This window comes from Scleropages formosus, chromosome 6 (assembly GCF_900964775.1).
Source record: "Scleropages formosus chromosome 6, fSclFor1.1, whole genome shotgun sequence".
Taxonomy (NCBI): Eukaryota; Metazoa; Chordata; class Actinopteri; order Osteoglossiformes; family Osteoglossidae; genus Scleropages; species Scleropages formosus.
In genome coordinates this window covers 37,703,464-37,729,690 of record NC_041811.1, presented here as the reverse complement: position 1 = coordinate 37,729,690, position 26,227 = coordinate 37,703,464, and the positions used below count along the sequence as shown (strand labels likewise).

Sequence of the window (26,227 nt, the reverse complement as noted above, 5' to 3'; positions counted from 1 at the left end):
CAGTTCTTGCAAACTGTGCGGTTAAAATACATCGCTTTGCTGCTGGTGAAGCTCCAGCGAGAAGTGAGCTACTCTGGGAAAACGGTTCCCAGAATAAATCTGGTGTCGAAGCAGTGAAAAAGGTTTTAAAAAGAAGTTAAGGGTTTGAAAGTGAACTCAGTGCTCAAAAACACCTAAGCAACTGTAAAGAAGCTCCGCCCTCTTTCACGCTAACCATCATTTCTGCTTACAAACCCTTCTAATTGCTTTCATTTTTACACCATTGCTGAACACACTAACGTATCAGATGCTGCCGCCAGTTACCTTCACAGAGGAGTGAAACATTAGCAGGTTTAAGTGAAAGTGCTCAGTGTTTTATTGGATCCATAGTGAATTTGGTCAGAACTCATCTTTATGTTCATCTGGTGCTTTTCTCTCAGGTCACCGTTTATTTAATTGACCCTTTTATACAGCTGGGTAGTGTTACTGGAATAATTCAGGGTAAGTACCTTGCTGAAGGGTACTAGAGCCAGAGGGTGGAATTGAACCTGCAACCTCCAGGTCTAAAGGCAGCAGCTGGGACCACTACACGTGACCTGTTTGCGTTCCTTTTGGAGTCCGGTGCGACGCAGCACACGACGCAATAAGGAGCCGTTATTATTCATACGCTGCGTATGAATGGATGTTTCAGCTGAGCTCAAGACAACAGTTGGAAACGAGAAGACTGAAGTCACCACTCACCAGTTTACCAAAGATTTACAAGTGATGAATTACAGGAAACGGTCGTCAATAAAAACCGCACTTTAATTTCCCATCATAACATATGAAAGTGAACAAATGTGCGTCGAGAGTGGAACAGAGGATGTTACTGCTTTGCACAATGACAAGTCACACATTTCGAAGGCGATACGTTGGAAAAAAAAAAGTTACACGCTGCTTGTTTCAATATTTTTATTTTTCTTATCTCAACTTTGGGTGAAAAAATCCTTTACACAGATACAAACAATACTTTGATGGAGTAGTGTTCCATGTAAACAAACACAGGGGGAAAATGCCGCGACTCAGGGACTTAAGTAATGCACCGAAGTTCGGTGGAATCAGCGCGGTCGAACTCTGCTCACACAGTTGCTCGAGGAACGGAAAGGAGGGAAAGTGAAGCCGCCAAGCAAGAGGAATCGCCTTTATTACCCGCCTGCACACTCAACCAACCGCACGTCCTTCTGCTGGAAAGGGTCACGTGTGGTCACATGCGGTCACTACGTCATCGCGTCTTCGGTGGCTACTCTCACAACGTGACTCCACGGGCAACTGGGGACCCTCTTCGCTGCCAGGCTGTGTACTTCACGGCATCCTGACACGAAACAATACAAATGCCTTTCTTGCGTTACTACGATTACACTCCTTTCAAAGCTGAACTGGAGCCGAGCTGCACTTTACTGAGAGGCGACTGCGCCCCGCAGGAGCCCCTGTTACTGCCCTGAGCTCATGTTCTCTCACGGTCACTTCTGTTCACTTTATTTCAGTTTGTGTCACAGGAATGCCAGTCGCACCTAAGCTGACACTTGACGAGGGCTGCACTTTCACTCTCCTTTCTCTGTGGACGTGTGTAAGCAGGTCGCACATCCTGCACCGGTGGAAAATCACTGCAAAGGAACTGTTTGACACATGCGGAGCATCCATCCCATCACTGGTGCACCGACTGCTGTCGTATTCCACCATTAATCGTTTCCATTGCAAGGGGCGTTCTTGGAAAAAAGGAACATCAGAGGAATACGTTGCGAGAACGGCAGCATATGTAGCCATGTTTCAAAAAAGGTAAACAACTTAAAAAGACTATGGCTTTTCAATTGTGTTCATGTGATGACGTGACTCGGTTTGGTCCACTTACATAACTGTGCATTATTGAACCAAAAAGCACTCGAAGGTACGAGGACAATACATCACGTGTCGTAGCACCCTACGAATAAAATGGATAGAAGATAACAGAGAAATCTTGTTTATTGTGCTGTTTATGAACAGTAAATGTCAACGTCTGACAGTAAAATCAACCTGGAAACAGGCCAGAAATGTCCACTTGGTTGTAAAACTGATCCTATGTCCTTAGATCGTACAGCATCATGTGTGCAAAGAACATCGACACGGGACGTTAATTTTCACAGGTTCTAGCCTGTGTGCTGCTGCTGCACCCTGTCTTCTGCAAAACAATAAAAAAACAAACTATACTACCCAAAAGTATCAGATGAGAAGCTCCACTCATTGTCTGAATCCCAGCAAGCTCAAGTTTCTACTGCTTTAGGACATGCCACAACGATTCTTGTAAACGTGTTCTTATCGACATGGCGACATGCCGCGTTTTTCCCCTTGCCCCCCACCCCACTCTGCTAATAAGCTACTTCTTATATAGACTTCCCAATAAAATGTATTTAAAATATTTGATTAATAATGGTATTATTTGTTTCAATTTACAAAATAATGTTTTGCTGTTTTATGAAAATCCTCCTTTTTTCCCCCACACCTTTTCTTCTGGCACAATTTAAATGAAAAAGTTATCACAGTTTCAATGTGTTCATACTACGTAACATCAGCTCCCGCATTTTAACACTGGGAATTCACGCTCAAGTTTCGCTTTAACCCTTTCCTTTCCTCTTTTCAGTTGTATGCTTTAAAGCAGTAGACACCGTACAGCTTGTGCTTCTTGTCGGGGAAGCCCGAAAAGCGTACCGCCGCCTCGGTGGGGCTGCAGCGCCTTCGCGGGCGGGAGATGGGATAGCGTACGCTCCCGTCAGCCAGCCAGCCGGCATCGCAGCGGTCGTAGCCCAGGAGCTTCCACGCCGCGTACATCTGTCCCACCTTGGCAATCTGGGCGCCATCCTTCTGACAGGCCTGCACAGCCTCGCTGTACGCCAGCTTCGTTGGGTGTATCAAGTAGTAGAAGCGACCTAGACAAAGGACAGTTTCGTACACACAGTGTACAAAGATTAAAGTCTGAAATTACACCGAAACAAAAGAACGTCTCGTAAAACAATGCCAACGTACAGTTTGTGTGTTAACGTGACTCTAGACACTCGGCAAATGTGCTTTTACATTTATTTGACGTTTCCCTCCAAAGCAACTTATCGTTTGAAGGTACTACAATTATTTACCCATTTAGATCGCTGGAGCAGTTTAGGGTAAGTGGCTTGCTTAGGATACTACAGCTGGAGGGGGGATTCGAACCTGTGTGTCCAAAGGCAGCAGCTCTAACCGCTACGCTACCTGGTGTCCCATGCAGCTACTTAATGATCAATGGTCGCCCGTAACTTGGAAAACTCTTCCAATGGACACAGATGTAAACATAAACGTGGGAACAGACTTCATGAGCTCTCCCTCACCCCTGTAGTTGGAAGTGAAGCAGAAGACATCATAATGGCTCTTGTCCTTGTCGCGCTGTCCGTAGCTCCTCACTCCGGGGACCGTGTTCTTGCCACCGCAGGGCTCCCGGGGCTGCGTGATGGGGTATTGCACAGAGCCGTCGCTGAGCCAGCCTGCATTGCACCAGTCCAGCCCCCCCCTCCAGGCATCATACAGCTGGTCAAAGGAGGCCACCGCAGCGTCCTGATCCCGGCAGGCCTTCTCAGCATCGTGGAAGTTCAGATTGTAGCGGCCCATGCGTGGAAAATAAGGGAACACGACCCCTGTCAAATAAGGAGTCGGTCAACGTTCAGGTTGAAAAAGAGCAAATACAAAAAAAATGACAAACATGAGTCGGCAGACAACCTTGCAGATCCAAGGATACCACTCCAGTGTCGTCCTCCAGGCCGTCGATCACCTCACACTTGTACTTTCCATAGTCTTCGAGTGTCACCTCCGTGATGACCAGTGAGGCATCATTCTCGCTGGCCCCCTGCAGGTGAACCCGGCTGTGGAAGCTGCCGTAGCTCCTCTTGTGGTAGCCCATGGCCACGAAAACATCAATCTCCTTCAGGTAGTCAGAAGTGAGCTTGGTCCACTTGATCCTCAGCTTGGGGTTGGCAGGCAGGGATGGATCACGCTGGAACTTGCAGGGCAGTGTAGCGTTGCCCCCACGGCGGGAGACCACTTTCGCCTGTTCCGTCACCACAGACAAGCGTGGCCCATTTTCTGCAAGTTTTGAACAGCAGTTCCCAGGTGAAAAGTCAACATCGGTCCAGTTTTGCAGTATCATCTCCGTTAACTGTAAAACCGAATCGCGAACAGAGGAGTTTACGATGGCAAAAAGGCCTGTGTTTGAGCGACGCAAAGCCGATAAAAACTCACCGAGCGTCACTTTGACTGTGACTCCCCACTAATTCAGAGTGTTTCACAGCTGACTGTGCAATTCGGGTGATTGGAAGTTCGAAACATTAAAAATTCTCACTCACTCACACACACACACACACACACACACACACACACACACACACACACACACACACACACACACACACACACACACACACATTTTCAGAACCGCGTGTCCCTTACGGGGGTCACGGGGAACCGGAGCCTACCCGGTAACACAGGGCGTAAGGCCGGAGGGGGAAGGGGACGCACCCAGGACGGGACGCCAGTCCGTCACAAGGCACCCCAAGCGGGACTCGAACCCCAGACTCACTGGAGAGCAGGACTGCGGTCCAACCCACTGCACCACCGCACCCCCTGTCATTAAAAATTCATGTCAATTATAACTTTTTAAAAACTTACTTTATGGTTACAAAAAAGCAATAAATAAAAAAATCACATCGTGACCTTCTGTTAGGGTACATGTACACTGGATACGAGCTGTGAAAAAAATAAAAAGCTTTTCTATTCGGGGGGAGACTCAGTTTTTTTTTGGGGGGGGGATCTCTGAAGCTCTAGAAAGGCTGAGGGAACAAGACAAAAGACAAGGACAGAGACAAGAAAATGTTTGTTATCAAAGGTTGCAGGCACTTCCTGACAGGGAGGAACTTCCACTCGTTTATCTTGTTCCTTCTGCTGGTTCATCTCTTGCCTCAGTCACACTGCTGATAAGATACCTGGAGCTGCGATATGCCACATTCACCAGTCTTTACAAATATTACCTCCCAGAGTAAACACAAATCCATCCCATCTCTTAAAGATATTTGGACACTGCTTTTCTGCCAGGTGCACAACGTCCTTGTTTTAGCAGACAAACTGTCGACTCAGCAGAGAGGGAGCTAAGGGGAAGTAAGTGGTTCAGCATTGCCTCCTTCCGTTGCCACGTCTTTGGGTTGTGAACACAGCGAGAACAGCAAACTGTGCACATCTTGAGATGATTAGACCCTATGCTCAACTGAGCAGCTCAAGACCTGTGAAGCACCAATTTTACCTGCTGTGCCACCATGCAGCTAAAAACGTTGCCGTTTTAGCACACAAAGTGGCTGCTAAGCAGAAAGCAAGAACTTGGCATTTGTGCTGAGTCACAAGCTGCTGAGAGCGACTGAGTGAGTCACCGATCCCCACTCCACGCACCTTTTCTACGAATGCCTCTACTATGTGCAGCACGTGCAGGAGGCGCGTACGTATGGTAGCGCTGTAGAGTGTCATTGAAATCACTACGGTATTTTACAGCGTGCGCTGCTTGAGCAAGCTGTACGGCTGAAGTTGAGTAAAGTGCCGAGTATTGCTGCAGGAAGTAAAGTATAGTGTAGTAAAGCTAGATAGTCGGTTCAGTGAAACCCACGCAAAGTCCTTCACCACGCTTCTGTACTCATCCTCCTGATTGTCCCTGATACACTCAACTATTGTTGCAGCAGAGTAAATCAAAGTGTGACAGTAAATATTCAATTATACTACTGAACTCTCATACAAACATCTACAGCTGCTTGTCCCGAGTGGGGAGGTCGCGGCAGAAGGGAGCCTAACCCGGCAACACAGGGCACAGGGCTGAAAGGGGAGGGGACACACCCAGGACGGGATGCGAGTCAATCACAAGGCACCCCAAGCAGGACTCAAACCCCAAACCCACCACAGAGGAGGACCCAGCCAAACCTGCTGCACTACCACACCACCCCGTTACTACAGCACTTTCATGCTGTATTTCCCTAAAAGAGAAGTGTAAATGTTTTGTGTTTTTAAAAGAAATGAAGTTTACAATCAAATTTTTTGCACATTATGTTTGTGTAGAACTTACCAAAAATCCATGAGCTACAGTTTTAAAGTGTAACAAACCGAATATGAAAAAGCTGAAGTGCAGTGCCTTCAAAAAGTATTCAGACCCCTCCACTTTTCACACTTTTTGCTGTGTTGTTGACTTATTTCAAAATGAATTACTTTGTAGAACCACCTTTAGCAGTGATTGCAGCTGCACATGTTTTGGGGTATTCTTCTGAAAGATTTGCACACCAAGATTGGAGCAGTTTCTCTCAGTCTTCCTTGCAAATCCTCTTAAACTCAGTCAGGTTGAATGGGGAGCTGAACTGCAATCTTCAGGTCTCTCCAGAGATTTTCTACGGAGCTCAATTCTGGACTTTGACTGAGCCACTAAAGGGCATTCAGAGACTTGTTCTAAAGCTACTCTGATGTTGTCTTCTCTGTGTACTTTAGATCATTGCCATGCTGAAAGGTGAAGCCAAGGTTGTATGCACTTCTTTACAGATCTCTCTGTACTTGACCCATTTCAGATTTCCCTCAGTCCTGACCAGCCTCTTTGTCCCTGCCACTGTAAGATACCCCCACAGCATGATGCTGCCACCACCATTCTTCACTGTAGGGGTGGTATTAGCTGGATGATGAGCAGTATCTGGCTTTAGCCAGACATGGCATTTGACATTCAGGCTAAGCAGCTCAACTCTTGTCTCATCAGAGCAGGATCTTCTTCCCCATGCTCTCAAAGTCCTTTAAGCGCCAACTGGCACACTCAAGACAGGCTGTAATATGCCTTTTACTCAGTATTGGCCTCTGTCTGGCCACTCTACCATAGAGACCTGATTGATGGAGTGATACAGAGATGGTTTTCCTTTGGAATGGTTCTCCTATCTCTAAAAAGAAACTCTGGAGCTCTGAGAGAAGCTGCTGGGTTCTTGGTAACCTCCTTGACCAACACCTTTCTTCTTCAAATACCTAATCTGATCAGACGAAAAGCTCTAGGATGCTGTAGGAGTCTTGTGGCTCAAAATGCCTTCTATCTGACAATGATGAAGGCCCCTATGCTCCTGGGAACCACCCACCCATCTTCTGTCCCGCTTGTCCTAAAAGGGTCACGGTGGCAACAGGGAGAGCAGAGAGGCCCAGCCGCCCCTGTCCCCCACAACTTCCTCCAGCTCAACCTGGGGGATCCCCAGCCGTTCCCAGGTCAACTGTGAGATATAATCTCTCCAGCGGGTCCTGGGCTGACTTCTGGGTCTCATCCCAGTTGGCCGTGCCTGGTATACCTCCAAAGGGAGGCGTCCAGGGGGCATCCTTATCAGATGCCCGAACCACCTCAACTGGCTCCTCTCAATGTGAAGGAGTAGCGGCTCTACTCTGAGCTCCTCCCGGATGTTCGAACTCCTCACCCTGTCATGGAGCGTGAGTCCCAGCACCCTGCAGAGAAAACAAATTTCGGCCGCTTGTATCCGCGATTTTATTCTTTCGGTCATCACCCAGAGTAGGTGAGGGTAGGGACGTAGATTGATTCGCCTTATGGCTCAGCTTCCCCTTCACCACTACAGTCCGGTACAGCAACTGCATTACCGCAGCCGCTGCTCCCAGTCTGTGGCCGATCTCACACTCCCTTCTTCCCTCACTCATGAACAAGACCCCAAGATACTTGAACTCCTCCACCTGGAGCAAAAACTCTCCTCTTACCTGGAGGGGGCATACCATCCTTTTCCGTGACAGAACCATGGACTCAGACTTTGAGGTGCTGATCCTCATCCCCACCGCTTCACACTCGGCTGCAAACCGTTCCAGTGCATGCTGGAGGCAGCCATGTGACGGTGCCAAAAGGACAACATCATCTGCAAAAAGCAGAGACGTCACCTTCCAACTCCCACGCAGAATGCCCTTCTGACCTCGACTGCACCTTGATATCCTGTCCATGAAAACCACAAACAGGAATGGAGACAAGGCACAACCTTGGCGGAGTCCAACACCCACACTGAACAGGCCTGACTTAATGCCGAGTATGCGGACACAGCTTTCGCTCCGTATGTACAAGGACCGAATGGCCTGCAGTAGCAGCTCCGGTACCCCATACTCCCGAAGCACCTCCCACAGAATTTCCCAGGGAACATGGTCATAGGCCTTCTCCAAGTCCACAAAACACATGTAGACTGGATTAGCAAATTCCCATGTCCCTTCAATGATCTGTGAAAGGGTAAAAAGCTGGTCCACTGTTCCATGACCAGGGCGGAATCCGCATTGTTCCTCTTCAATCTGAGGTTCAACTATCGGCTGGAGCCTCCTCTCCAGCACCCCGGCATAGACTTTCCCAGGGAGGCTGAGAAGTGTGATGCCCCGATAGTTAGCACACACTCTCCGGTCCCCTTTCTTAAAGATAGGGACCCCCACCCCAGTTCGCCAATCCAAGGGCACTGTTCCCGAGGTCCATGCAACATTGCAGAGGCGTGTCAACCATGACAGCCCTGCAACATCCAGGGCCTTAAGCATTTCCGGGCGGATCTCATCCACACCCGATGCTTTGCCACTGTGGAGCTTACCAACAACCTCAGTGACTTCCACCAGGGAAATGGACTCTGACAACCCGAAAGCCTCTGGCCCTGACTCCTGTAAGGGAGGCATATCACTTGGGTTTAAGAGTTCTTCAAAGTGCTCCTTCCACCTCCCGACAATGTCCTCATCAGAGGTCAGAGTTTCTCCACTCCTGCTAAACACAGCCTGAGTGAAACTCCTCCGACCCCTTCTGAGCTGCCGGATGGTTCTCCAGAACCTCTTTGAAGCCGACCGATAGTCGTTTTCCATGGCCTCTCCAAACTCCTCCCATGCCCGGGATTTTGCTTTCCCTTCCTGGATCGGGGCCTTGGCATGGTGGAAGGGCTTGCGTGATCTAGGGGTCTCCAGAGCTATGTCGTCGGGAGCATTATGCTCCTGGTAGGGTCTCCCAAGGCGAACAGGTCTGGAGTGAAGATCCAGACTAACACAACCCAAAAACCTCCATGAAAAATGGAAACAGAGGAGTGTTTACCCTGCCTAGAATAGGGTCACCGGGACCTACCCCTAGAGCCAGGCCTGGGGGTAGCGTTCCTAGGCGAGCGCCTGGTGGCCGGGCAGCCCACGTAGCCCGGCCAGGCTCAGCCCAAAAAGGCATCGTGGGGGGGCCACCTGTAAGGTCCAGCATGGGGGTCCGGTGCTATGTATACCTGGCGGTGGGAGGGAGCGGGGTGGCGCATGGCGTCAAGGCCCCTCGTGACGAAAACTGGCTCCTGAGAACCTTCAGTTCCAATTTTTCTCAATGCGCTCTGAACTGGTTAACTGTTGGACCTTATAAAGACAAGTGTTTGGCTTTTTAAATCATGCCCAATCTTGATAATTTAGTACGAATGGACTAGTCAAGTTCTACACACAGCTCAAAAGAAACAGGATGCATCTGACCTCAGTTTGTAGTGTCACAGTGAAGGGCATGAACACTTATGTAGATGAGAGATTTCAGTTGTTCATCTAAAGAAAAAAAAAATGCTACAAATTCCTTTTCACTTTGTCATTATGTGGTATTGTGTGTTGATTGATGGCAAAAAAGAATCAATTCAATCCATTTTGAAATAATTCTACAACAAAGTGTGGAAAACGTGCAGGGGTCTGTGTAGTTTCTGAAGACTGTACTGTATATAGAGAGAGACTCTCTCAGAATGCATGCCAGCCTGAACAAAAAAAAAAACTCTTTAAATATTCTTTTGAGAATTATCTGTCACCAGAGCTTTGGTGTTGATTAAATTTGGCATCTCCAGTGAACTCCCTTCCCCTCCTAAACTATTTCATCACAAGCAAAGTCTGTTACTGAATAGCGTGTGATAATTGAAAACAACTCAAACAATTGAGTGCTTTTCTTTACCTTTATCCAGCAAGATCCTGTGAGACATTTGCTGGGCACGACCATTGTACAAAAAAAAGGTATGTAATTTCTATAGGTTACAATTGTTTGCACTTCTTTCAGTGTGCCGCTATTCTTTGTACAAAGCACTTGAAGAAAACAAAACTTGTATAGTCAGAGTGCTTCCCGCTAAGAGGTAGATGTCCACAAATTTTAACACAGCATTCAGGACAATTTTAATTCCCATTGACTATTGCTCATGTGCCATGAATTAAAATATTCCTTTTAATGACTACTGATTTCAAAGGCAGCAAACAGTAAACTTTGACGAAGGCCCATGACGTGTGAGTCCAGTAAACAGGAGGGAAAAGTCTGCATCTTTCAAGAATGTAAATCCTCCTTAGCTCCCCCTGAGTTGTGTCTGTAACTTCAGGAATGCAAATTAACGGTAATAAAATGAACCCCAAGCTGTTGACAGGGAAGAAACTCCTGTACAGATCCCTTTTGGAACAGAACGCTTTGAAAAAAGAATATACAGTATCTGAAACACAATGTACAGTACTTTGGTGAGCTACTGGAAAAAACAGTGGGAACACCCATTGATTGAGGGAGCAAACATGTTTGTAGCTCCATCTCCAAATGTCTGAAACAAACATCAATAGAATAAAATGCACCTTTCGGGAGTGCAATTACTACGTAATGGGAAAATGTGCCACTACAGTGAATAAGCCGATTCTATGAAGAATGGGTGTATATTTCCAAAAGCCAGCTGTTCCAGCAGCAGCCCAAAAAAGTCCAGTTTCAGCCATTTAGATTAATTGTCACTACCGTAACTTGTATAAATCTGCCTTTCTAAGCTGGAGCAATACGCTGGTCTCCATAAAACATCTGGCTGCTCCTGGCTGCGCTGTACTGAGCCCATTGGACCCTGTGGAAAACTCATCTGATGGATCCAACCCAGGAGGAACGTCAGATGCAGGGCTGCTCCAGCTCCCCTGGACTGAATTAAAGAGGTGCAATGCAGAGCAGAGCAGAGCAGAGCAGAGTAGAGCAGAGTAGAGCAGCCCTGCTGTGTCACAGTTTCAATATTAACATGTGGACTGAAAGCGCCCCCCCCAGAGACATCAGGACAAAAAGAACGTCTTACATGACTCAAACTAACAGTGAGCTTATTGCATGGAGCATTTTAAAGCGTGTTCCTACGCTGCCGTACAATTTCTCTGTGTCGGCACTAATACTACAGTAAAGTACTTCACACGGCGTGGCAGGAAAGGTAGGACGTGCAGATCATGCAATTTACACACATTTCAATAAAAAAGTCCTGGATCGGCCAGTTCAGCAGGTGTTTCACGATCATACATGTATTTTTGTTTCATACAATTGATTCGGGTGCAGGCAACGTGGAGCCACTGCCTCAAGTTACTATGGTAAAAACTGTAGAGCCGTACGAATTGCTCAACCACTGTAAGAGCTCCACGCTGTGAGCTGCACGGACAAAACGCTTCCGCTGAACAAATAAGCAGTAAAACTGCTAAAGGTGGTATGAGGCTCAGGTGAGCCAATTTGCATACTGTACGTTCCACCTGGATCAGTTGTTGGTTCGATTCCCCAGACATGCAGACTGAGCACATTTAACAAACTGCAATTTCATCTGTCATATGACATCGTGGTCAACAGAGGGGTGTTTGCAGGAATATGCGGGACTTACCGTGTAACACCGCAACACGTACCCTGTAGTGCTCCTCCCACTTTCCCCTTCTCTCTTTCTACACGCTGCCCACGTTACCTCAGTCGGTCATGAAACATTGGCAGAAAAACAGCAACGGGGACATTCAGCGAATAATGAAAGTCATCCTCTGAGCCGCCAGTCTTCTCTTTCGTCTCTGACAGCAGGTGTCTGCGAGCTGCCGATTTCCCGATCAATTAATCAATAATCAAAAAACGGACCTGTGGTATCAGAGCCCCTCCCTCTGCTGTATGCTCATAAACAATAAAAAAAAACGAGGAAGAAAAGCACGAGAGCAAAGAAAGAGGAGAATGAGAGGACGGCGGGGAGTCGGGGGGCGTCTTTCCAGAAACGCGGACACCTGAGAGGCGCAGCGAGCCCCTTTCGCTCCGGTGGGACACGGCGGAGAGCGAGCCGGTCGGCAGAGTGACACTCGAGTGGCACCTCGAGGACGGAGCCGGGAACGATCCCTGCAGCTGCATTAGTGGGGGGAGGGGGGGTTCCTACTGCAGCTCTGGCACATCCCGCCCCCATCTCTTACCTGAAATGTAGATGGTCCTGTAGTGCTCCTGATCGCTGCTCATGTGGCCCAAGTTGTCAGCGAAGCCCAGGGAGACCAGAGTGAGGAAGAGCAGGGTGTTCATTTTTATAGCACCAGAGGGCCTCTTCACTGCAACAACAACAAAACAAGAAACAAAGCAATAAACAAAGACGTAAATAAGAAGACGGGTGGATGGAGCTGCTCTGATGATGTGAGTTACAAACCCTTGCTGTTGTTCGGAGCTCAACGTGAGCAAACACAAGTTTCCACCTCAAAGGCTCTTAGAAACGTGGGGCCCTGTTAGTAGTTACTGTGCACTGGAGCACATCCCAGGTGATCCCGCTGATCGCCACCACAACGTGGGTAAGGTGCGACTGGGACCCCCCCGGCACCCCCCCCCCCCCCCCCCCCCCCCCCCCCGCATCCCAACAAGAGCTGCTCCAGTGCCCTTCAGTGCAGCAAAGCAGCTTGTCACGAACGACACATCGGGTGCAAACGGGCTCGAGAAAAGAGAGAAAAAAGTCGGCCCAAAATAGCCGTACGGCACACGCACGATGCAGCACTGTGGAAGAGTAACGACACGAAAAGCACCGCGAACAAAGAGCTTTCGATAGCGACGCTTTCAGAGAAGAGCGTCCCACTTCCCGCATCCGGCAAACTTTGACGCACCGTCCCGGTGCCGCGCATCCCCGTGGCTAAAAGTGAGCCGTGTCAGCGGTGTGCCGGGGCGCCTCACGTGCGCACACTTACCATCCTGAAGCGCGCTCGCACCTGGCGCCCGACAGCACAGAGCCATGCGCACACGGGTTAGGAGTTGCGTAGGCTTCGCACTGCAGTCACACGGGTCGATTTTTTTCCATTCATCTCTACCCAGAATGCTGACGCACCGAGCGAGAGCGAGCGCCAGGTGGGGCTTCTGCAGTCAGCAGAACAAGGCGCTGCGGAGGAACTCTCTCTCTCTCTCTCTCTCTCTCTCTCTCTCTCTCTCTCACACACACACACACACACACACACACACACACACGCACACTTTCAGCGAACCACTCTCCCTCCACGAGCTCAACAATTACAGTTATGGACCTTCTCCACTCACGAAAAGGACGACTCTGTTCTGAGAGCTAAGGACACAATTTGCCCAGTTGGTGTGTTTTCTCAAAGGGGAGTCAGTGAGCTGGGGGTACCGCTGCTCCACAGGGGGGCGTCTCTGCAGTGAAGGCCTTGCAGTGACTCGGCCTTCAGTCCCTACGCTGACACGCAGTAGTGAGCAGTGTGTCGGACAGTCAGTCGTCGACCAGTTTGCTGACAGTTACTACAGCAGCAGGACAATGTTTACAGTGTTATTGCTCCCCCAAAAGACCTTGAGCAAGACAACTCGCTCTGTTGGGATAAACCTAACTCACACAGTGCTCAGTGGTGTACTGCAGTGCTTGGTGGTGTATTGCAGATTTCAGTATTGTATTGCAGTGCTCGGTGGTGTACTGCAGTGCTCAGTGGTGTCTTGCAGTGCTCGGTGGTGTATTACAGTACTCAGTGGTGTATTGCAGATGTCAGTGGTGTAGTGCAGTGCTCGGTGGTGTACTGCAATACTCAGTGGTGTATTGCAGATGTCAGTGGTGTATTGCAGTGCTCGGTTGTGTACTGCAGTGCTCAGTTGTGTACTGCAGTGCTCAGTGGTGTATTTGCAGTGCTCAGTGGTGTATTGCAGTGCTCGGTTGTGTACTGCAGTGCTTGGTTGTATACTGCAGTGCTCAGTGGTGTATTGCAGTGCTCGGTGGTGTATTGCAGTGCTCGGTAGTGTATTACAGTGCTCGGTGGTGTACTGCAGTACTCGGTGGTGTATTGCAGTGCTCGGTAGCGTATTACAGTGTTCAGTGGTGTATTGCAGTGCTCGGTGGTGCACTGCAATACTCAGTGGTGTATTGCAGTGCTCGGTGGTGTATTACAGTGCTCGGTGGTGTATTGCAGATTTCAGTATTGTGTTGCAGTGCTCGGTAGTGTATTACAGTACTCGGTGGTGTACTGCAGTGCTCGGTGGTGTACTGCAGTACTCGGTGGTGTATTGCAGTGCTCGGTAGTGTATTACAGTGTTCAGTGGTGTATTGCAGTGCTCGGTGGTGTACTGCAATACTCAGTGGTGTATTGCAGATTTCAGTATTGTATTGCAGTGCTCGGTGGTGTACTGCAGTGCTCAGTGGTGTATTGCAGATTTCAGTATTGTATTGCAGTGCTCGGTGGTGTACTGCAGTGCTCAGTGGTGTCTTGCAGTGCTCGGTGGTGTATTACAGTACTCAGTGGTGTATTGCAGTGCTCAGTGGTGTATTGCTGTGCTCGGTGGTGTACTGCAGTACTCAGTGGTGTATTGCAGATGTCAGTGGTGTAGTGCAGTGCTCGGTGGTGTACTGCAATACTCAGTGGTGTATTGCAGATGTCAGTGGTGTATTGCAGTGCTCGGTGGTGTATTACAGTGCTCGGTTGTGTACTGCAGTGCTCAGTTGTGTACTGCAGTGCTCAGTGGTGTATTTGCAGTGCTCAGTGGTGTATTGCAGTGCTCGGTTGTGTACTGCAGTGCTTGGTTGTATACTGCAGTGCTCAGTGGTGTATTGCAGTGCTCGGTGGTGTATTGCAGTGCTCGGTAGTGTATTACAGTACTCGGTGGTGTACTGCAGTGCTCGGTGGTGTACTGCAGTACTCGGTGGTGTATTGCAGTGCTCGGTAGCGTATTACAGTGTTCAGTGGTGTATTGCAGTGCTCGGTGGTGCACTGCAATACTCAGTGGTGTATTGCAGTGCTCGGTGGTGTATTACAGTGCTCGGTGGTGTATTGCAGATTTCAGTATTGTGTTGCAGTGCTCGGTAGTGTATTACAGTACTCGGTGGTGTACTGCAGTGCTCGGTGGTGTACTGCAGTACTCGGTGGTGTATTGCAGTGCTCGGTAGTGTATTACAGTGTTCAGTGGTGTATTGCAGTGCTCGGTGGTGTACTGCAATACTCAGTGGTGTATTGCAGATTTCAGTATTGTATTGCAGAGCTCGGTGGTGTACTGCAGTGCTCAGTGGTGTCTTGCAGATTTCAGTATTGTATTGCAGTGCTCGGTGGTGTACTGCAGTGCTCAGTGGTGTCTTGCAGATTTCAGTATTGTATTGCAGTGCTCGGTGGTGTACTGCAGTGCTCAGTGGTGTCTTGCAGTGCTCGGTGGTGTATTACAGTACTCAGTGGTGTATTGCAGTGCTCAGTGGTGTATTGCTGTGCTCGGTGGTGTACTGCAGTACTCAGTGGTGTATTGCAGATGTCAGTGGTGTAGTGCAGTGCTCGGTGGTGTACTGCAATACTCAGTGGTGTATTGCAGATGTCAGTGGTGTATTGCAGTGCTCGGTGGTGTATTACAGTGCTCGGTTGTGTACTGCAGTGCTCAGTTGTGTATTTGCAGTGCTCAGTGGTGTATTGCAGTGCTCGGTTGTGTACTGCAGTGCTTGGTTGTATACTGCAGTGCTCAGTGGTGTATTGCAGTGCTCGGTGGTGTATTGCAGTGCTCGGTAGTGTATTACAGTACTCGGTGGTGTACTGCAGTGCTCGGTGGTGTACTGCAGTACTCGGTGGTGTATTGCAGTGCTCGGTAGCGTATCACAGTGTTCAGTGGTGTATTGCAGTGCTCGGTGGTGCACTGCAATACTCAGTGGTGTATTGCAGTGCTCGGTGGTGTATTACAGTGCTCGGTGGTGTATTGCAGATTTCAGTATTGTATTGCAGTGCTCGGTAGTGTATTACAGTACTCGGTGGTGTACTGCAGTGCTCGGTGGTGTACTGCAGTACTCGGTGGTGTATTACAGTGCTCGGTGGTGTATTGCAGATTTCAGTATTGTGTTGCAGTGCTCGGTAGTGTATTACAGTACTCGGTGGTGTACTGCAGTGCTCGGTGGTGTACTGCAGTACTCGGTGGTGTATTGCAGTGCTCGGTAGTGTATTACAGTGTTCAGTGGTGTATTGCAGTGCTCGGTGCTGTATTGCAGATTTCAGTATTGTATTGCAGTGCTCGGTGGTGTATTACAGTGCTCGGTGGTGTATTGCAGATTTCAGTATTGTATTGCAGTGCTCGGTGGTGTATTGCAGTGCTCGGTAGTGTATTACAGTGTTCAGTGGCGTATTGCTGTGCTTGGTGGTGTACTGCAGTGCTCAGTGGTGTATTTGCAGTTCTCGGTGGTGTATTACAGTGCTCGGTTGTGTACTACAGTGCTCGGTGGTGTATTGCAGTGCTCAGTGGTGTATTGCAGTGCTCGGTGGTGTATTGCAGTGCTCGGTGGTGTATTGCAGTGCTCGGTAGTGTATTACAGTGTTCAGTGGCGTATTGCTGTGCTCGGTGGTGTATTACAGTGCTCGGTTGTGTACTGCAGTGCTCAGTGGTGTATTGTAGTGCTCGGTGGTGTATTTCAGTGCTCGGTGGTGTATTGCAGTGCTCGGTTGTGTATTGCAGTGCTCAGTGGTGTACTGCAGTGCTCGGTGGTGTATTGCAGTGCTCGGTGGTGTATTACAGTGCTCGGTTGTGTACTGCAGTGCTCGGTGGTGTATTACAGTGCTCGGTGGTGTATTACAGTGCTCGGTGGTGTACTGCAGTGCTCCGTGGTGTACTGCAGTGCTCCGTGGTGTACTCCAGTGATGGTGAGACAGCAGCGGCACAGCGACACCGTACACTAGTTACACTGCAGAGATGCGGAGGAAGCGCAGGATTTAAATGTCCTGAAGGATTAATAAGAGCAAACTGACAGAGTCAATCACTTCATTTACAGGCCACATTTTTCCATTGATGATGAAATGAAACATTCAGCAGATGGACACAGAAATGATTTCTCTTTTAACCCTGCAAACGTCCCGAATTCTACACTGCAAAGAAACACAAACTCCCACACGTTTACTTACAAGGGCCTAGAAGAAACATGTAAAGCGACACAAAGTAGGAAATATGTTTGACAACGTAGCAGTGAAAAGATCCACAAATGCAGCAGTTTCCAGTGAGACGCCCAGTGCTGCGTTCCACGTGACTCAGTGTGCGTCTCTCCTCCACTGACACAGGGCCCTGAACACACTGACGCCTTCTTCACCTGCAAACTCACGTTATTCCTGGAAAGGTCATCCATTCTGTGTCGACGCGATGAAACGAACGGTACGAACACAGGGCCGCTGAGACCAAGAGCCTCCCGGCGATTCTGGGAATCCGCAAATCGTGATCCGATATTCTTCGAAAATGTGTGCGGAGCGTGTACGGGGCGACGTTGCTCAGGACAAATTAAAAGTACAAGAGCGACACAGAACTCGTGTTCACACAGCGTTTATGGCGTGTGAGTCACACACCAGGAACGTGTGAAAGTGTGCAGAAAGAAAGGCTCCTTTACTGGACAAATAACTGACGCAGCCTTGTTCCGTCGTGCGTTTTCTTTTGCAGCGTCACACATGGGCCACGGTCCACGAGAGCCGACTCAAGCGCGGCAGACGCAGTCGCACCCGAGACCTACTTGTCCAGTGTAACCGACTGGACAGTTGACCTGCACTCAACGGAAATTGTCAGTGAGCTACGAAACGCCGCAGGGTAAACAGCTCTTGCGCCGTGGTAACTCTGCTGCCTATAACGGTAAGAAAAGCCGATGGGGGACATGTGTACCGTCCTGCTTCACGCATGGCTGCAAACTCCATAGGGAAACAAACCACCCCCACCCCACCCCCTTGCTCTCAGCTATGCACACCATAGACACACCTTGGGAATTGGGCTTTCTCATTTGGCCGAGGAGCGTCATGTCCTTGGCCCCCCGGAATGGTTTACGGCGTTCCATAATTGCGCAAGAGTCCATTTTTAATTTGTCCTTTCTTGTTACCCTAAATCATGGGACTGTTGCTGTCAGCGTGTTGCTTGGCTGTGAGCTCTGGAGGGCGATGCCATTCTTCCAAACTGCGTGGACTCTACAAATCTTTATTAATCCACAGGCAACAGGAGGTATTAGACAAGCGAATAATTTCCTGCTCAGGGCTGGATATGTGTTGCATGAGAAAATTCTGCTCCACAGATGAGATCCTCTGATGGTGAGGGAGGAAGAGGAACGCCAGGTAACTTACACTTCACTGACAGTGTGAAGGGTGTGGAGCACCTGAGCAACGCGATGCAAACAATCGCTGTCATTGCCGCGTCCACACTGTGCACGGCAGCGGAAACAGCCCCCGGTTTCGCTTTTTCTGCACGACTCCATTCTCCTTTTCTGGTGCAAAAACCACCCGCTGCTTCTTGCCTCATTCTGTCCACACGTGAAGATTTGGCTCTTGAAAAGCCACCAACCTCTCATACTGTTATTATGGTTCCAAGTGGCACTAATTTCCCTTCATGAGGACAGAAACCAGCAAGGGTACCTGTACACAGTAGTGCAACACCTTCCACTAAAGCCATGTACTCTTACTTACCCAGTTTTACACCTGGGTAATTTTACCAGAGCATTTAAGGTGAGTACCTTGTTCAAGGCTACTATAGTCAGAGAGGGGGGTTAGAACCAACAACCTATAGGTGCAAAGGCAACAGCACTGCCCACCACACTACAACTCCGAACAAGAGGGTGCATTGATACAATTATGCAAGTTTTCCTTTCATATATATGAGCACCATCTCACGGTAAAATTTACACCAGGACGGCACTCACATGAAAAGACCGTAGCTGGGTTTACCACAACCCCACCCAGAACAACTTTCCACACCTTATGAAACAAGCCTTTAACTGAAAGAGCTCTTTTTGGAGGAGCAAACAGAAGTGTGTGTAAGTCTGTGTTCACATTCATGTAAAAAAAGAAAAAGAAAACACTGGGGACCGGTGGATATTGTAGGAACGCGAAAGTTTAGCGCAGCACCATGCCAAGCATAACCTCTCCCCAATGGAATCGCTTGACAAATACTGTACTGTACCGCATTCTTTTCCCACTCTGTCACTGGTGCATCACACACTTCTCTGGGAGGAGCATGACTGCAGTCAACAGCGCCGGAGAGTTACGACGAGGGGCTTGGCTGGCATCCGAAACAACATTTACTTCATTTTCCCGCCGTTACTGTGTTGTAGCGAAGTACAGCTGAGCGCCGTTCCATTTTACTGCCATGACGTCACACTGGAGCCGACCAGGACCTGGCTCCCTTCGAGCCACGTCCGGGTCGTTCTTCGGGTCATTCGTACCCCTCGGCACTTTGCGCTGCTTCACCAAATTCACTCCTTGCGTTGCTTAGACGAAGCGAAGGTTTGGCTGCCGCCAACATGAGGTTCAGTTACATACATGTCATTCTGTGATGACGAGTACAGGAAAAGCATGGAACTGTACACTGCACACAACCCATATGGTCACAATTCTTTTCCCATTTATGCACAATTATTATCTGCGTCGCCCACGAGTCGCATCCTTCAGCAAAGATGTAATCCTCTTTCTCCATGTTCATGACTTGTGAATGATCTTCACCCCCCATGTTTCAACTACAGTGTTTTATTATAAAAATGAAAAATGTAAAAAGTGCCCGAGCTCCAAACAACGTGATGGTGATCTTATGGTGTCGCTTCCCGAGACACATCCTGCCTTTAGAAGGCTGTCACCTCAGCAACACGTCTCCGCAGATATCAGCGAGCTCTTCCAAGGTGGCCAATGGTCACATTGTACCTCATCACATGTAGTGACTCCTTGCTACTTGAACTGCGCTGCTAAGATCCTTGCTGAGAGACACTACGCAGCCAAAGCCGAGACCTACAAGTGAAACATGGGATCTTGTCTCATCGCATTCTGAGGAGCCACAGGTCAACCTATTTCCACCCCAAGCAGCTACAGCCAGTCCATAAACTGAGGGACTGTATGACTAAGGCTCTCGATGTAGGAACAATTCTCCAGTGAACTCCTCACTTCACTGTGATTGATGTTATTACCTGAAAACATAATAACTTAACCGAAAGCCAAGTGACCCCTTCCTATAAAGTCGCTATATATGAGCTACTCTGCTGAGTGACTGTTCTACAAAAGATAGACACTTATAGATAAAACCATATGATGATTATGAAACTGGGTAAACTCACCTTTCCACACATAAGTCCACCTCAAAGTCAGGAAATGAAATTATGGAACACTTGTAACAATACTAGCAATATGTTTCGTTCTGTTTTACAATTGTTTCAAAATGTATTAATGTATTAATACATAATCTTCCTAAAATAACAAATTTATATTATTCTTCCTTAAACATTGCATGGTGACAGATAAGGGACAACGGTATATAAAATGAATAAGAATTAAAAAAAATTTCAATTTTTTTTTCAGTGTGCTCAGACTACAAGCAAATATTCTAACTGAGAACAAAACAATGCATTTTGGAGGGAAACACAAACTCATTTCTATAAAATGAAAAACTAGAGAATATCACGCAGGTTATATATTAAACAATCCCTAATTAAAGGTACATGTTATTGATTAGCAGATACCTTTATTCAAAGCTACTTACATTATTTGACCCTTTAATACAGCTAGTTATTTCTACTGAGACAGTTGAGGCTTGGTACCATGTTTCAGGGTACTACAGCTGCAGTGGAGTGTGGACTTTAGTGTGGGCCTTGAACCCACTGGCACTTGGACCACCAGAGGTTTTGAGTTTTTTTGCTCTCCTTTCCTTCGTGGCCAGTTGGCTTACTTTCTAACTTTAAGACAGTGGTGTGGTGGCATAGTGGCGTAGTGACTAGGGCTGCTGTCTTGCAGCACCTGGCTGGTGTAAGAGGATGTGAGTTCAATCCCCAGTCAGCCTGTGTGGCATTTGCATGTTCTCCCCATGTCTGTGTGGGTTTCCTCCCACAGCCCAAAGCCATGCTGTTCTGGTTCACCCACAGTGTGTGAGTGACAGAGTGAGAGCATATGTATTCCACTGATGTATGGAGGAGTGACCCATTGTAAGTCACCATGGTGAATAAGCTGTGTGGGCTGATAGTAACACTACAGAGAGTTTTCTGGAAGTCACTTTATAGAAAAGCATCTGCTAAATAAATAAAAGTAATACCTCATGTAGCTAACCTTTTATTTGTGTCTTTCTTATGTCTCCTGATCCTTTGTCCAGCAAATCTGTGTCACTGTGAGAGAAGCGCTCTAGAAAATTAAATGAAATTGAGCTGAATTCACCCGAAGACCCTTCAGGTTAAAAATCTGCCACCAAACTACGTGCAAAGTTTATGCTGACTGAGTCCTGCCGCCTCCAGCGTTTCACCGCTCCAGTTCTTGCTCAGCTTAACACACACTTTGGTTGTTACGGCAACATAAAGCTGGAGAGACGCCAAAAAGAGCAGCGGCGATGACGCGGCCGAGGCCGAAACCAAACAGAGCGCCAGTTACGTTCAATTAAGACAAGGTGTTCATTTAAGTCCACTTTAGAGGCCTTCAAACCTGGCATCTAAGGCGGAGGCTTCGTGTCAGTAGAAGATATTTCCCCACCGGTAAGAGGGTGGGTTCAGCGCAGTGCACCCATAGAGTGGCGCATTGAGACCGGGCCGAGGAACCGCTACGTCACCGCTCGCACCACCAGCCTCCCCACAAAGGAGCTTCAGTGCGGAGGTGTGTGCTGAACTCGTCGCTCCGTAACTGGGCGGTTTAGACTGGCCGAGCGCCTGGCTCCAAATCGTAGAAGGAACCATTTCGCCTCCCGATCCCACCTCACCCCACCCCACCCCACCCCACCCACTGAAACACCCTCTTTCACTTCCTTCCATGTGGCCCCTTGCTCAGCACCAAGTGAATTTCTGCTCCTGAAGCTTTTTCCCCAAAACTGGACGGGTGTGTCTTTGTAGAAACGTACGAGTCAGAAACTGCGACGAAGTCAGAAGTGAAATATTTCTGCATTTCTCCAACCGAACACCGCAAGTCAACCAATCAAGTGTGTGTACAATACATACATAGTGAGTTATTGATGAAGCCCTCATAGGAAGTGAATCCTCAGTCTTTGCGAAGAGAGCGAAACGCCACTGAATTCCATTGTCAGCTTGAAATTCCAAAATGACACGTAACTGTTCTGTTCCACACTTTCTAATGAATTCACGTTGTCGCTTTGTGTTAACAAAAAGGGTCTGCACGAACATATGGTGACTCACGAAATAATCACTAACCTCACACTTAAAAAAGAAAATTGTTCATCAGTGAGTTGACAAACGAAGCTCAAGGTCCTTAGATTCCATTATCATGTTCATGGAGCAGCTCAACGCTACGTTCAAGAACAATACTTGAAACACCGCCTAAGCGACTAATGAGTCTCAAGAGAAAAGAACATGCCTATCATTCCTAATTTAAGAACAACACCCCCAAGATCTGTCTGTAGTTCTCAACAGACGGAACTGGTTCATTAGAAGCGTCCCTCTGCAAAGTCAAGCCTGACTCCTGCAAAAACCCATTAAGCTGCGTAAGAATCTCATCAACCAACGCAATAAATATAAATGAGCACCGTGGAGGTCAGCGGATTTGCATAAGAGCATGGAGGTCTCCAGCTGGTCTTCTCAATGCCAGCGCCACAGTACTGATGGTGTTTTCCTCAAAAATAAAGTCTCTGTTGGATCAGCTACGAAACCACAGATCAGAACGTGTTTCCACAGAATACGGGTTTGACATCCGGGGAATAACACTGTCTCTGATGTACAAGGCCCTGATCCGGCGCCACTTAGTTCTCCATATGCTTCTACAGAAATATTACTTATTCATCTGAATACATAAATACTTTTTAACTAATATCTAGGTCAACGTTAACTTGCAATGTTAGCTTCGTAGACTGAGATGCTTACAATTATTATAGGCATTTATTCAGCAGAGTAATACTTACTGGTGAAATTCTAAGTAGCGTGGTAACGGGTTCTAAGGCAGGAGGATGGATTTAAAGCTGGTGATTTTCAGAGTGCGGGGCAGGAGCCCTAACCACTGCGCCACCAGCTGGCCTCATTATTAAGAACGTGCTAAGCTTTCAAACACAGCACATCACGTCACACTCATTGTGATGATCATTATGAGCAGATCATTACGCACAGCTGGAAAACCTTCACATGCTGCAGCCCATTTACTATTTCCAGTAAAAAGATCGTAATATTGAAAGTGTCAGCAAAAGAAATAGAAATTAAAGTAGAAATTAAACGTAGAAGGTAATTTGGGAACAAATTCTGCTTCTCCTCAGACAACAATATGTGGCTTGTTATTCTTTTTCTTCTTACAATAATAATAATTCTTATTAAGAAAACGCGACGGATCCTTGGTGGAAGTTTAACCGAAGGCCTAAATGGTTCAAAGGATAAATGAGGTTTGAAAAGATATAAGCAACAAAAAATTCGGTTCTACTGTTTAAATGAACAATATGAAATGGGAACAAAACAAAAGAGGACTTCTTACATAATACTGCTGGAAACTTTAAACAGATCCGCATTTAAAAGAAAAAAGAAACCTTGTAACGTGAACGGAAACAATGAAACGACGGATGTGGCTCAATGAGCGCGCGCTCCACAAAGAGCATCATTTACTGGCCGCTCGCGCTCCGGGCAAATAAGACGTCGCCGCACAGCCTCCTATTGACGAGCTGCCGCGCGACTCTCCTCTCCCCGAAATATCACATCCTCGCGCCAGTTAACGGTCAGCGGCCCGGCGCGCGCAGCTCCTCGCGCTCTCGCGCTCTTCAGGTGCGTTCAGGTCCTGCTGGAAGGCAGCGGCCGCGCCTCACAAAACGGCCCTTTCACAGGGGCCAAATAAAGACGCGCATTATTAATTTATGGCGCAGCACGGACTCGGCCCCCGATATTTGTTTAGTCAGCTGTTTCCTGCGCTTCCCGCGCTTTCAACTCTATAGAGGTGGCCCTTATGTTGGCGCGCGCTTTCTGCCCCCCGCCGGAGCGCTACAAGCGGCCTTTTCAGTGCGCCCCCGGGGCCGCGGGGCTGCGGGCTGCGGGTTCGACTCCGACTCGCACAGTCTCGTCATTCATATAGCGCGTCACGGCGGCGCACGTGCACGAGGCGCGGGCACAGAGCGCAGTAAAACCCTGCTTCGGCGGAGCACGAGGTGAGCTGAGGTGAGCCGAGCCGAGCCGAGCTGAGCCCGCCTTTCGGCAGGGAAAAGTGTGCGTATGTGGACCACAGTATTTTACCCCCTTTCAGTATCCGGCACGGGGGAATAAAGCGAAGCGAGTCGGTGCGACGGCGGTGTGTGTGTGCGTGCGTGCGTGCGTGCGTGTGTGTGTCGCTCGGAAAGCCGCAAAGACTCTGCACGGTGCCCGTGACACCAGGCGAGTACCAGGGGGGGTCAGTCCGAGGTGGTGGTCGGGGGGGGTGTCTTCGGCTCTGCTCGCGGTGGTCGGTGACGCGCACCGGCGACGCTCCGCGGTGTAACGGCAATTTCGGCCCGGAGTTACGCGGTAATAACGCGGAAAAACGCCCGTTCGTGTTTATAAGAGAGAAAGAAAAAAGTGGTAAGAAACGTTGTTACGCCTCACTCAGGTAATAAATAGAGTTTATGTTAAAGGTAAACACGGTAAACACGGTACACACGAGGTGACATCCTTTTTTAATGCACTGACATTATACTTTGTCAAATATGACCATAGACGACGGACGAGGAGGTTAAATCGCTTTCCAAATATTCAGTGTCCCGTTTCTCGTGCACGTTCACACATCACAAGTGCGAGCAGCGAGTTACACTCACCTGGTCAAGTCGCGCGCCGACGCTCAGAGTGATGCGGGAACGCGCTCAGCCACGGAGGAGGGACGGGTCGCGGGTCCTAGCGCACCGCGGGGGGAGGACACGTCACACGCGAGGCACCGGAGGGGCGGGTGTGTGTGTGTGTGTGTGTGTGGGGGGGGGGGTCAGTCCGCGCTAATTGGTCACCATCCGAACAGTCAGTGTACGCTACAGCACACACACAGCCGTCTCGTTCGGGTTCGCGAAACCGCAGCACACACACAGTAACACACACACAGTAACACACACACACACACGCGCACGGTAACCGAGAGCGAGCGGCCGATCGCTACACTAGTGACACTCGCGCTCCCCGGCCGAAGCGATGCGCGAGACCGGCGTCTATCATTCAGTGCAGCACGTGCAGCGCGTGGAGCCCGAGCCTCGGAAGCGGCAAAGCGCGAGAACACGGGAGGAAAAAGAACTTTTCAATGAGTTACGGTGTATCGATCCCGGAACGCACAGACCGTATCGATTATTCACTTCGCTATGGTTTGGGTTCCGAAAAAAAGTGTCCACCCGTCCGTCGTCCGTGTCAGGTGTTCGCGGGCTCGAGGACGGAATCCGTGTTTGTTTTAGTGCAGTTTGTCCCCTACAGATTTCCCTACGACACAAAGTGGACTCAGAAACAAAGATGAGTTTAGAAATATTTACATTTACTACACGGAATTAAAGAAGAGCTGCACGTGTTTTGTGTTTGTTGTACTGGAACATCCCTCTGCAGTTTTTACTCGTGTTTTGCTGGAAACCACATTATGAACCATGATGAGCAGATCGGTGTATTAAATTGAACTTTTTGTGTTTTGTGTGCCTTTTTTACATATTACAAATGTATTCATATTCCATATTTCAAAGGTGCACCGATGAGCTGACTTTATGGCTGTGATCCCAGGTGTTACAGGTGTTACAGGTGTTTTTCCTCCCTCCGCATTCGCTCCACCAAGGTCTCCACGTCAGTCTCCCGAAAGTCACCCTCTTTTCGTCACACGCTCTGTCGAATGTTAGCCTAATGACAACGCCCGCGCATCTGTATTTGAGCAATTCCAGGTGAGCTCCTTTCTCAGGTGTGCTGTGTTGGGGAGGGGGAGGGGGGCTTTTGACACCCATATCATTTGAGCTCTGACAACTGTGTGTGTGCACTGCTGTAGCACAGTTTCCCTTGGGATCGATGCAGTTCTCATTCATTCATTCATTCATTCATTCATTCATTCATTCATTCTTGAAGCCAACACTTCACCAGATCCGCTATTTCTTCCAGCCAGCAATGTTTATATTCCT

The 26,227-nt window shown here is 48.5% G+C and overlaps 1 protein-coding gene across 3 annotated transcripts; it reads right to left on the bottom strand.

The window, feature by feature from the left end:
• Positions 1 to 765: 765 nt before the first annotated feature.
• hapln1b (hyaluronan and proteoglycan link protein 1b) lies at positions 766 to 25,058 on the bottom strand. 3 transcript variants are annotated; one of them, XM_018744990.2, is made up of 6 exons: positions 24,914 to 25,058; positions 12,217 to 12,345; positions 3,736 to 4,098; positions 3,351 to 3,653; positions 2,701 to 2,918; positions 766 to 1,936 (listed from the first exon to the last, which is right to left on the bottom strand). In XM_018744990.2, exons 2-6 carry the CDS (start codon positions 12,317 to 12,319, stop codon positions 1,823 to 1,825), a joined length of 1,101 nt encoding a protein of 366 aa, XP_018600506.1. In that variant the 5' UTR covers positions 12,320 to 12,345; positions 24,914 to 25,058; the 3' UTR covers positions 766 to 1,822. The 3 variants fall into 3 exon arrangements, with proteins under 3 accessions (XP_018600506.1, XP_018600504.1, XP_018600505.1); XM_018744988.2 differs by lacking the exon at positions 24,914 to 25,058 and adding an exon at positions 12,967 to 13,042; XM_018744989.1 differs by lacking the exon at positions 24,914 to 25,058 and adding an exon at positions 12,967 to 13,016 and having other exon boundaries at positions 1,857 to 2,918.
• Positions 25,059 to 26,227: the final 1,169 nt, after the last annotated feature.